At 43.7% G+C, this 12,733-nt stretch overlaps 1 protein-coding gene across 4 annotated transcripts; it reads left to right on the top strand.

Moving 5' to 3' along the window:
* Nucleotides 1-4,223: 4,223 nt before the first annotated feature.
* Nucleotides 4,224-11,465, top strand: LOC108927847 (polyadenylate-binding protein 1-like). Of its 4 annotated transcripts, none has more exons than XM_018741433.1 (13): nt 4,224-4,302; nt 5,586-5,786; nt 7,513-7,706; nt 7,853-7,968; nt 8,210-8,279; nt 8,359-8,454; nt 9,593-9,688; nt 9,816-10,088; nt 10,227-10,317; nt 10,512-10,618; nt 10,734-10,818; nt 10,982-11,057; nt 11,357-11,465. In XM_018741433.1, the coding sequence occupies exons 2-13, from the start codon at nt 5,621-5,623 to the stop codon at nt 11,418-11,420; spliced, it is 1,434 nt and encodes a 477-aa protein (XP_018596949.1). In that variant the 5' UTR covers nt 4,224-4,302; nt 5,586-5,620; the 3' UTR covers nt 11,421-11,465. The 4 variants fall into 4 exon arrangements, with proteins under 4 accessions (XP_018596949.1, XP_018596945.1, XP_018596948.1 ...); XM_018741429.1 differs by having other exon boundaries at nt 10,931-11,057; XM_018741432.1 differs by having other exon boundaries at nt 10,512-10,603; nt 10,931-11,057; nt 11,357-11,463.
* Nucleotides 11,466-12,733: the final 1,268 nt, after the last annotated feature.

Here is a 12,733-nt window from a genome sequence, read left to right as displayed (position 1 = left end):
CTGCCTCTCTCAACCGATGTCCTGCAGGGCTCGGTACTGTGTCCTCTTCTTTTCTCAATCTACACCTCCTCCCTCGGTCCGGTCATAGCCTCCCATGGATTCAAATACCACTGCTATGCTGATGACACTCAGCTCTTCCTCTCCTTTCCACCTGGTGCGTCAGACATCTCCGCATGCATTGCTGCCTGCCTGTCAGATATCTCTTTGTGGATGTCTGATCACCACCTCCAACTCAACCCCTCCAAAACAGAGGTGTCACGATCTATCTATTAAATTGGACAACTCAGTCGTCATGCCTACATCCTCGGCTAAGAGTCTGGGAGTAATGATTGACGAGAGCCTGTCTTTCTCTAAGCAAATCAAAGCCATAACCCAGTCCTGCAGATACATACTGCATAATATTCGTAGGATCTGTCCCTACTTCACAATTGACTCTGCCCAACTACTTGTCCAGGCCATGGTAACTTCCCATCTGGACTACTGCAACTCTCTCCTGCTACTGCCTCTGCAGCTTCTACAAAACACTGCTGCACTAGTTGTGTTTGATTTGCCGAAGTGTTCCCACGTATCTCCACTTCTCATTTCTCTGCACTGGCTTCCTATAGCTGCCCGAATCAAATTCAAGACCCTGTTAATTGTCTGCAAATGCATCAATAGGACTGCTCCCAGCTATTTACAGGTCTTGATCAACCGCTACACCCCAGCTAGACCCCTTCGCTTGTCTACTTCTGCTTATGGGTGGTCCTGCGCACAAAAGGTAAAGTACTGAGGTTCTCGGTTCTGGCTCCGTTGTGGGGGAACGACCTTCCTCTCTCACTCAAAACTGCGGAAACTCTGTCTACATTCAAGAGGGGTCTGAAAACTTACCTTTTCCAGACCCATTTCGCCAAAGATCTCTCCAGCTCATGTATAGTGTAAATGTTCATGCACTGTAACTTCATGAGCATCACCAGATAAAGCTTTTATTCAGCCACTACTCCAGCAGTGTTTTTGCTTGCTTGTGTATCTTATTTAAAAAAAAAAAAAAAAAAAAAAAATTTGGTAGGAGGGTATCAGGATTTGTCTATCCTGTTTTTTATGCACCTACTCGAACGATGAACCTCGGTGGAGCAAGTGGTAGGTAACAAACTAGGTTTCCTTGAGTCATACGTCTGCAACTATGTCTCTTTCTCTTAATGTAATGCATAAGTTGTACTTTTACTGAGTTGTACGTCACTTTGGACAAAAGCGTCTGCTAAATGAATAAATGTAAATGTAGGAGAATGGTGAGCGTCAGAGTAGCCTGGTGGGCCATGAATGTGCATTGTTATGTTTTGCACTGTCTGCCCCTTTTTGCGAAAGCTGCAGTCAGAGAGATAAAATACACGAAATAAAGAGCTTGTGGAGTCTCTGCCGTGTTCTGTGTGAGGCTGCAAGAATACACACACGCTGTCTGAAACCACGCATCCTGAGTGGGCTCGCGGAGAGCCAGAGCCTAACCTGGCAACACAGGGTGCAAGGCTGGAGGGGGAGGGGATGCACCCAGGACGGGGATGCTGGTCTATCACAAGACACCCCAAGAGGGACTCGAACCCCAGGCCCGTCAGACAGCAGGACCCGGCCAAACCTGCTGGGCCACCGCACCCCCTGTAAGAATACAGTACACACTCACCGGCCACTTTACTAGGTACACCTGTTCAACTGCTCGTTAACACAAATATCTAATCAGCCAATCACATGGCAGCATCTCAACGCATTTAGGCGAGTAAACATGGTCAAGATGATCTGCTGAAGTTCAAACTAAGCATCAGAATGGGGAAGAAAGGTGATTTAAGTGGCTTTGAACGTGGCATGGTTGTTAGTGCCAGACGGGATGATCTGAGTATTTCAGAAACTGCTGAGCTACTGGGATTTTCACGCAGAACCATCTCTAGGGTTTACAGAGAATGGTCAGAAAAATAGAAAATATCTAGTGAGCGGCAGTTCTGTGGACAAAAAATGCCTTGTTGATGCCAGAGGTCAGAGGAGAATGGCCAGACTAGATCGAGCTGATAGAAAGGCAACAGTAACTCAAATAACCACTCGTTACAATCGAGGTATGCAGAAGTGCATCTCTGAATGCACAACATGTCGAACCTTGAAGCAGATGGGCTACAGCAGCAGAAGACCACACGGGGTGCCACTCCTGTCAGCTAAGAACAGGAAACTGAGGCTACAATTTGCACAGGCTCACCAAAATTGGACAACTGAAGATTGGAAAAACGCTGCCTGGTCTGATCAGTCTCAATTTCTGCTGCAACATTCAGATGGTAGGGTCAGAATTTCGCATAAAGATGAAAGCATGGATCCATCCTGCTTTGTATCAACGGTTCAGGCTGGTGGTGGTGGTGTAATGCTGTGGGGGAAATTTTCTTGGCACACTTTGGGCCCTTTAGTACCAACTGAGCATTGTTTGAACGCCACAGCCTACCTGAACATTGTTTCTGACTATGTCCATCCCTTTATGACCACAGTATACCCATCTTGTGATGGCTACTTCCAGCAGGATAACGTGCCATGTCACAAAGCTCAAATCATCTCAAACTGGTTTCTTGAACATGACAATGAGTTCACTATACTCAAATGGCCTCTACAGTCACCAGATCTCAATCCAATAGAGCACCTTTGGGATGTGGTGGAATGGGAGATTTGCATCATGGATGTGGAGCCAACAAATCTGCAGCAACTGTGCGATGCTATCATGTCAATATGGACCAAAATCTCTGAGGAATGTTTCCAGCACCTTGTTGAATCTATGCCACGAAGAATTAAGGCAGTTCAGAAGGCAAAAGGGGGTCCAACCCAGTACTAGCGAGGTGTACCTAATAAAGTGGCCAGTGAGTGTATACTTGTGTGTTACCACATTCAGCTTACTTATTCCTTTTTCACACGTTCAGGGCTGCGTGTATTTTGCAAGTGTGAGCAACCAATGTTGGCATTTGTAGAACCAGACAATCTCTGGAGCTGTCTACCTGCCACCTGTTATCTGTATGACCTATATGAGACTGAGACTGTCCACCTGCCATCTATATGACCTGTATTTACATTTACATTTATTCATGGAGCTCGGCCGCACTGTTTGAGATGCACTGTATGAGACATGGAGGTCAGCTGCACTGTAGGAGACTAAGACTGTCCACCTGCCACCTATATTACATTTATGAGTCTGAGACTATCCACTTGCCACCTGTATTGCCTGTATGAGACTGAGACTCAACCTCAAGTACACTCCCCATGGAGGGTTCCCTAGGTCACTAATCAGTCACTAACCAATCACAAACTAGTGTCCCTTTGTCCATCTGGAAGGGGCTTGTGCCTGTCACAGCCCTGCATAGCCAAGCATTCATATCAAAATCTGTTCGCTGTTGTGTTCCAAATCTCAGTACCTGTACAAGAGGCCTTTGTATCTGTGCCTGCCTGCTGTTAGCTGCCTTTCTGGTGTGTCAAACTTAGGTACCCAGGTCCCACTCATAAACCAAGCTAAGAGCAGTGTGTTACCTAACCCCTGAAGTCCCTTGGCATTTGCCTTCTCCTTCATCACATTGCAGATGACAGTCTTGTGTTGCCAAATTGTCATCCCCACAGGGAAAGGAATAACGGCAAAAACGGATTCGCAATACAATGGCATTATTAAAAGGCTTCACACTGTATTACAAACAGCAATACTGATTAAAAGTCAGAACCACAGTAATATATTATGTACCCCTATGCTGTTTAAAAAGACTAACCACTGGCACTCCCAGACATGGATCCCTCAATGTTTTCACCTCAACTTGTTTTTTGTGTACTATCACCATTTTAAGTGTGTCAATACAGGACCCAAAACCTCCAGTTCAGAACAGAGCAGTCTGTACTGGTAGGTACTGCTAGGCTGCCACCTAGCAACAAGTAAACATGGAAAACAAAGAGAATGCTTACTGGTCCAGGGCCACAGGAATGAATGAATGAATATGTAACATTAAAATATAAGCTATAAAAATTTTGTTAGAAATAATGTGTTCCTCCTAACATTTTTATGAAATTGAAAGACTTTCAACTGAGGTATTTTATAGAATTTTACAGACTTTTTGGTCCAGAAACATTTTTATACAAAATAGTACTAAAGATCCATTCACAAAAGCAGTTTGTCTATCGGGGGCTATTTCACACCCAGATATGGAACGATCACGTTTGTTGTTTGGACGCTATGGCAACAGTTCAACTTAATTTACTGTACATGTCACAATTAGAGTTTTGAGACATCACAAACGCTGTTGTACATTTCATTTGGGACATTCTTGTCAGGTTAAGTCCAAAACATTTCATTATTTTTAATTAATAGTAATAGAGTGATATAACAATCAAACTACTTGTATGGATATTAAATGCATACAAAAATAAAACTGCTATAAATCAGAACTAGCTAGAAATGAAAATTTGTTATACTGTATTTAAGTACAGTGCCATATTTATTTATTTTTGTTAGTTGGTTTTTGTGCTTTAAAGCGTTGCTTTCAAAGGTTCTTCTATCATTCCATTGTATGTGTTTGAAGGTAGATGTGTTTATGATCAGTGCGGTAACTTGTCTTATTTGGAGTTACATGCACAAAGAGTGAGGCAGGCTTCTGTAAATACCAGTGTGCTCAGCTGTGTGTATTACAGTGTATGGAACTGTGTATAACTGTGTTTTACACATCCAGTGCTCTCCTTGAAGCCTTTTTCTCTGTGCCCCGTTTAAGAGACTGGTATATACAACACTCACAAAGAGAACTCCTGTGGATGTACTTTTTTTTTGGCAAATAGTGAAGAAAAGGCAAAAGTCTTTGTCCGAAAACTGACTTCAGGAAAAGTATAAATTAGCAGGTCAGATAGGTACTCATGCATCAAGCTACTTGATTCAAACTGGGTTTTGAAATGGTCTCAACCACTAGCACTGTTCACAGTTTCGATTTAGCTTGTTAAAAAAGTCATTCTTGTTTCCAAAGAGTGTCAAATGTACATGAGCTCCAGCGAATTATTGCTCTTCCTTTGTGTAGCCAGCTTCCTAACTCTTCTCTAAGCAGTTAACCAGTGCTGCTTGTTTTCCAAGCACAATGTCGATCAGTGTCAGCTTTGGCAATGGAATATTGTTTACACAGCTAAATATAGGTGACATTCAGCTAGCTGCAATAAAATAATGTAGTTTCAAATAATTGACAATATCTAGTTTTATTGGCACTGGAGACTCACCGTACTGAAAAGGTATACTGTACTGTATATGAATTGTGAACTGGTTCAGAACATTAAGAAGCCTCATTTGAACTGAAGTGATGTGATACCTGAGTAGCTTTTTCACCTGATACTGAACAGAGTAATTCATCTACTGTGTGACAACACTGCTGATCACCACACTCTTGTTTTTAAGTACTGTATTAGTCAGCATATGAATTGTTAATGGAAAATGTTAAAGAAACAAATGAATGAAATCACTCACAAAATGATTGTGATTGCTTAAAAACATGTAATAAAATGTGTGAAACAGGCAGAGCTGATTGGCTGAAACACTATATATGTTAGCTGGCCTCATTTCTGCCCCTCATCTGTAACAGAAGAGAAGAAGCAAGATCAGTCACATAGTGATCCAATGGCTTCTTTATACGTGGGAGACCTGCACCAAGATGTGACCGAGGCAGTGCTGTTGCAGAAGTTCAGTCCGTTCGGTGCCATCCTTTCTGTGAGAGTGTGCAGGGACAGGATCAACCATCATTCACTCGGCTATGGTTATGTGAACTTCCAACAACAGGCCGACGGTGAGTGTTCCCCAAAAACACCCATAAAAATGTTCTCAGTCTCCGCTCTGTGAATTTATAAAGAAATGCATACTTATTTATTCATCTGTCAGTATGTGTATTCCATGGACTCAGACCTCATTTAATGGGGAGCCATAAAACAAAAAACTGTCTGGACAGTGGTGCGAGGAACCTTCTCCCAACTTAAACTCGCTTTCCAGCAAATATTCCATCTATCAGCTACAAATAACTGATGAAAACATGAATCCGTTTTCACGGAACTGACTTGTTATTCTATACTGCAGCATTTTTGCCTGGTGGTCATTTTACCTCCACAACAAGTGTATTTTTTCCACTGCCTACGATCTGTCTTTCTGCACAACACATGAACGTTATGCTTGTTCTACAACAAACCAAACTGTTCTATATACTTCCTCATTCGCAACACATTGACAATGTCAAACAATCACAGTCCTCTATTAAGGTAAATAATGTCATAACCAAAACAGATTCAATGCTATTATTAATTTCTTTTGCTGATGCTATTCGCACCTTACGATGTTAAGCTATTTACAATGATTTACCCATTTATACAGTAAAGTATTTTTTACTGGAGCAGCTTAGGGGTAAAGTACCTTGATCAAAGGCACTGCAGCAGGAGCATGATTCAAACATCTTAGTGTTACCCCGCCTCAAGGCCCTTGAGTGGGAGTGAACTGAAAAGTGAAGGAGACCAGGCGCGAGTTAGCATGTATCCGGTTCTGGCGGTGACTTCTTTTTTTTTTTTTTTTTTTTTTTTTACAGTTTCCACAGAAACAAGGCAAATCCAGCAAAACAATCATTAATTCAAAACACCACACTTCTATTTAAGACAACAGTCACCTTTACCATTTTAACACTAATCGTTGTATGTTAGTATGTAATGTAGCATTGCATTGCGCCGCTAAAATTTTTTAACTAAAGTTCACAAAAACCAACACATTTTACCCATCACGGCAGTTACACCAACATCAAAATGATTTCTAGTTTTTACAAACTGAAGCTGAGACATAGCAGCACACTTTTGTGACCGATAATCACACACATTCACACCGCATAATTACTTACTCTGCCTGCCTATCATCATGCATTCCAAGCATGTAACCGGTTCTGGCGGTAACTTATTTTTTTAACTTTTGACCCTTCTGCCAGAACCAGAGGTTCCTTATCACCGCCAGCGCCCCCTACAGGCTCTCTTATTGAACAGCATTCACACGCTGGTCAATTACGAACTGTTTTGCAAGAACTGAGCGCAACGCAAAAGAAAAAAAATTGTTTTCGGGTGCCATCTCTTGCCTTTTTTTCTATTCAGTTTTGAACCCACTACATTAGCAACACTTCACAACACCTCTAAATGCATTTTGTCTATATGTTTTGCAGAGTGAAAGACATAGGCCTAGGCAGTGATCTTCTGAACTTTAGACTTATAGCCAAATTATGAAATGCGTCTGTCAGGGTGTACCCTGCATGTGCTCTATATTTCCTGGATAGGCTCCAGACCTCCGCAACCCTAAATGAGGACAATTGGGTATTGAAAATTGATGACTGGATGAAAATATGGCAGGATGAGCTTCACATGTTGTAAATACATGCATATAGGTAGTAGCCTATGCTAATGATTTATTTGTATCTAAAGAATTCTCAGTTTGCTAGCTAAAACGAACCTGTTCTAAAATTGTGTGCTTAAAACCCCTTTATCTCTGACAAGCTAAGCGTGCCTTGGACACTATGAATTTTGAGGAAATCATGGGCAGGCCAATTCGCATCATGTGGTCCCAGCGCGACCCATCCCTTAGGAAAAGTGGCGTCGGCAATGTCTTCGTGAAGAATCTTGATAAGTCTGTAGACAGCACAACTCTCCATGGCACGTTCTCTGCTTTTGGCAGCATTCTCTCCTGCAAGGTAATGACCTGAAAAGTTCTTCAAACAGCCCTACTGTGTGTGTGGCACACTACAAAATTCCTTGCTTGCTGGAGTGCTCATCTTCTACCCAACTAAGCTTTTGAGTTTCCTGGCTTTCAAGCTGCCACTGATGTCCTCTTACCGAGGTGGTGTGTGATGAGAATGGCTCCAAGGGCTATGGATTTGTGCACTATGAGGCCCAGGAGGCAGCAGAAAAAGCCATTGAGAAATTGAATGGCACATTGTTCAACAACCGCAAAGTGTGAGTGTGTCCTAAATTTCCGAATTGTGATGTTTTTGTACTTGAAATTGACCAAGGCTGAACTTCTGATCTGGAAGTTTAAACAAGTCTCTTTGTTGGTTTTCATTGCTTGCTTTTAAGGCTAATCTGTCCAAAATTTCTCCCTTAGAGTATACTGCAACTGATGAGTTACTTTAAACACCGATCAAGAGTATGACATATAATCAGCCATGTTCATGCAAATACATGTTTTGACCAAAAGGTTTGTTGGACACTTCAAATCTCGGAAACAGCGTGAGGCTGAACAGCGGCTGCATGAGGGTACACTGAAGGTAAGCCCCACTGTCATGACTTACTGCTGGGCATATGTATGTGCCAGGCCAGACGCTGAGTGGTTTGGTCAATTTTCAGGCCATGGACAAGATGAACAGCAGGGAGCTGAATGGGAAGCTCATCAGCAGGGGACATGGCCAGAAGAGGAGCGTGACTCAAGCGGAACACAAGCAGGTGAAACAAGACTATATGATCCTTGTGAGGCTGCACACCTTTTCCCTGTGCATTGTTGCTTGTGAGTTCTGTTGTATCCTTTCAAATTCAAGACATCCTTCACCATAGACTCTACGAACTATGGAGGAAGTTAGTTCATAGACCCCATACTGACACACTACATTCTGGGGATAAGTTTGTGCTGTACAGAAAAAAAAATGCAGAGTTCCATGCTAACCTTATGTTTTTTTTAAGCTTTTGATAGAACATTTCTGTAGTGTTATCTGCATTATATATTCTTGAGACATTTTGATTTGTGTTTTTAGTACCATGGTAGGTAGAACATTAAACACTTGGATAAAGTGAACCAAATGAACAAACTTAATGCAAGATGCTGCCTGCTTCTGATGGTTGATGGTTTCTTCTCCCCTCCTGCTGTAGTACCCTTGAGCAAGGCATTTACCCTAAAATGTTTCAGAAAAAAAAAAAATCCCAACGTGTATAAAATGGGTGGGTAGCTTAACATCGCAAGATGTTTTGGAGAAAAGCATCAGATCAATGTTAATGACATGGTGCTTGACAGATTTGCTTATGGTAGTACAGGATGAGGTAAATGGAAAATCAAATCAGCTCATGAAAAATGCACTCCTGTGGCACACTGAAGGGATGAACACCTCATGAAAGCTTTTGATTATTTTGTATCAAAAGAAAAAATTAATACGCTTCTGTCAATTGCTTAGCTTTTGTAGCAGTGCTATGTAAACTGTAAACAAAAACGCGACACACACACACACACAAACACACACACACACACACATACTACCAAACTGGCCACAGACTGGCAGTTTTACTTATAGTTTAGAGAAATGTGGATTTCTACAGTTAGGGGGTGTGGTGGCGACAGGCTCAGCCGGTGCCTGTTGTATGGGGGGGTCTGGGGCTCAAGTCCTACTTGGGGTGCCTTGCAACAGACTAGTGTCCCGTCCCCCCAGGCCTTGCACTCTCCGCTTCTGAGATAGGCTCCGGCTCACCGCAACCCCGCTCGGGACAAGTGGTTGTAGACATTGGTTTGTTCGATTTCTACAGTCAACAACTGAAAAGGTTTTTAGAATTCAAAACATCTCTCAAAATGGAGCATGCTAATTGTTTTTCTTCACAGGGAGTCAATCTTTATGTGAAAAATCTGGATGATGAAGTTGATGATGAGTGTCTTCGCAAAGAATTCTCAACATTTGGAACCATCACCAGTGCTAAGGTCTGGTCTTTCCTGTCGCCAGAAACCTGGACTGTTGTTGACACAGTCGAAATTGGACAATGTTCACTAGGATCCTGTACACCCGTATAAACTTTGAGTGCTTTTCGTTTTTTGCTTTTCCTCCCAGGTCATGATGAATGGAGGCCGGAGCAAGGGCTTTGGGTTTGTGTGCTTCTCCACCCCAGAAGAAGCTACCAAGGCCCTGACAGAGATGAATGGCCGCATTGTGGCCACCAAGCCCCTGTATGTAGCTTTAGCCCAGCGGAAGGAGGAGCGCCGCGCCGTCCTCACCAACCAGTACATGCAGCAGAAAACTGGAGTCAAGACCATGCCCAATCTGGTCCTCAATCCCTACCAGGCAGCACCCCTTCCTTTCTACTTCATGACTCCTGTTGCACAGGTTTGACCTCTTGCCCGCCTTTCTGCCAGTGAAAGCTTTTATTTCTTCACCATATTGATCTGCCGTTTTCTTTTTGTGTAACTGATTGCTTTGGCAGAGTGTGCTGAGCGCTACTACGCCCTTCCCCACTATGTTTAGGCTCAGAGCTATGCTGCATACTACCCATGGAGTCAGATGTCCCAGCTGAAACCCAGCTCTTGCTGGATGACCCAAGACATCAAATCTCAGGGTGAATTTCTCATGAGGCAAAACGACCTGTGGGATATGGTGGGAGCAGTGAGACCTGGACCTTATGGCTTGTACCTTATCTTGCTGATTTGAAAGATTTTGAGAACATGTGCACATGTCCAATACCACGCTGTCCCAGACCACTTAACAATGGATGCTGTGATTCAGACAGATATACTCTTTCTCCTTCCACAGCCACCCAGAGCGTGGGGCCATATCCTGCCAACGCAGCCACAACAGCCCTCACTCCAGCCTGCTACATGTCCCAGCAGCATTTGAACACACAGGTAGCCATAGAACAGGTGAACCCTGTGTGTCCTGTACAGCTTTGTATAGCTTTCCATGTCACAGGTATAAGAGGTGCAGCTAATCAGTGGATTCAGCATGTTAACATTGAGCTCATTTGACTGTATGTAGCACCCCATCCATGTCCAGGGTCAGCAGCACCTGACAGCTTCCACATTGGCTACTGGACCCACACAGCAACACAAGTACTCTCTGGGTAAGATGTCCCTTCCTTGGTATGTGCTACCTACCCTTTTTACTCAGATTTTACACTTCACTGTGAACATCCTGGACTCTGAATCACACCCATTTTGTCCCTCCCCCCAAAGGACATTGTCTCTTGCCATTTGCCCTGAACATGCACCCCTCTGGGCTGGCAGGTTCACTTGCATGTAGCTGGAGATGGACAACTGAGTGCTGCCACACGTGGAGTCCCTCAAGTCCCTTTGTTCCAAGGTGGGATTGCCATATAGTCACACCCTCCTTGTGCTTAAATGTTTCCTTGGAAGCTGTAAAGGCAGAAATTTGAGCAGTAAGCGCTGGAGAAATGGTTTGATGGTTGGTCCAACTGAATGAGTCAGAGGAGACCAGTGTTCCTGTAGGTTAACCTCAAAAACCTGGAAGATTTGAGCTCATTTTATGTAAAATTGGGCATTAAGTCGAGGTGGGCATTAAGTTGAGGTGGAGTGTCGGACCTCATTAGGAGGCATGCAGTTGCTCAGTTGTACCATGTCTGGAGTACGGCTGTGTTCCAGGGGGATGAGGCTGCTGCAAGGCTGCATTTCCACCAGGCCGAAGAGTCTGCACAGAAGACAGTAACCTGTTCAGCTGGAATTTCAAGTGTCTCCACAAAGGTGTGGACTGTGTGCCTTCATGCTATGGCTAAAATTACTCCAGTCAAGGAGTCTGGAATTATTCTGATGATCTGTATTTGGAACTTTTGTCAAGCTAATGCATTAACTTTTCCCGTAGGAATGACAAAAATGACTTCAGTGAGGGAAAAAATATTTAACAAACAATAAATTTTTTTGTCAAAAGGAAAGAGAAACATAATTGATTCAGCTAGGTGGAAAAGAGTTGATACCACCCCTCAATGATTTTTTAAAAATGCAATATTTGTATACAATGTCCTGCTGTTTGGTGGGTCTGGGGTTTGAGTCCCGCTTGGGATGCCCTGCGGTGGACTAGCGTCCGTCTGGGTGTGTCCTCCCGCCTTCATCCTTGTGCCCTGTGTTACTGGGTTAGGCTCCAGCTCGCCGCGACCCCACTTGGGACAAGTGGTTTCAGCGTGTGTGTGTGCGTGCGTGCGCATGCATGCGTACAATGTCCCGCTCTCTGGCGGGTCTGGAGTTCGAGTCCTGCTTGGGGTGCCTTGCGACAGACTGGCATCCCATCCTGGGTGTGTCCCTTCGTCTTCTGGCCTTACACCCTGTTAGGGTTAGGGGTTAGGCTCCGGATCGCTGCGACCCCGCACAGGACAAGCAGTTTCAGACAGTGTGTGTGTGTATGTGAGCATACAATGTGAGTACACATTTGGAAATTTAAAGCTCAGTAGGACATTTAACCATAGTGCTGACTGAAGTTTTGATCATACGGATGAAATCTGAATGAAAAGACAACCTAGAACTACATCAGAAAGATAACATTGTGGATATATGGGATGGTGGGTCTACGTACATGAATACAGTACTGTGTGTGCAAGTGCAAGTGCAAAAACAAAACACAAACACTAACAAGAGACTGTTTCGCGGAATTCACCAAAACAAAATTATTCAGGATGGAAAAGGAATTATCAGGAACAAGAGCTAGCAGGTAGGCAAGATTCTGTGACATTCCTTAAGTCCATTCCAGGTGTAGGCTGGACAGTTTGGTACACAGTAGGTTACAGATGTGCTGGATGTCTACCTAGTGAGGGAGTCTTCTGGTGGACATCAGGACACATGGACATCTAGGGACATGACAGCACCAGTACCCCCCACAAGCAGCTCCAGAATTGTGTTCTGGATGGTCCCTGTGGAAATCAACATTTAACAATAGATTTACAATGTCCTTGGACCAGGTACCATGGGTGGCCACACCTCACCTCTAAGAGGGAACAGAATGAGTTTCTCCATGGCCCTTGTCTCTGGGAT

Source organism: Scleropages formosus, chromosome 23, assembly GCF_900964775.1.
Source record: "Scleropages formosus chromosome 23, fSclFor1.1, whole genome shotgun sequence".
Taxonomy (NCBI): domain Eukaryota; kingdom Metazoa; phylum Chordata; class Actinopteri; order Osteoglossiformes; family Osteoglossidae; genus Scleropages; species Scleropages formosus.
The sequence above is the reverse complement of the archived record's forward strand: the minus strand, read 5'-3'. Positions and strand labels throughout refer to the sequence as shown.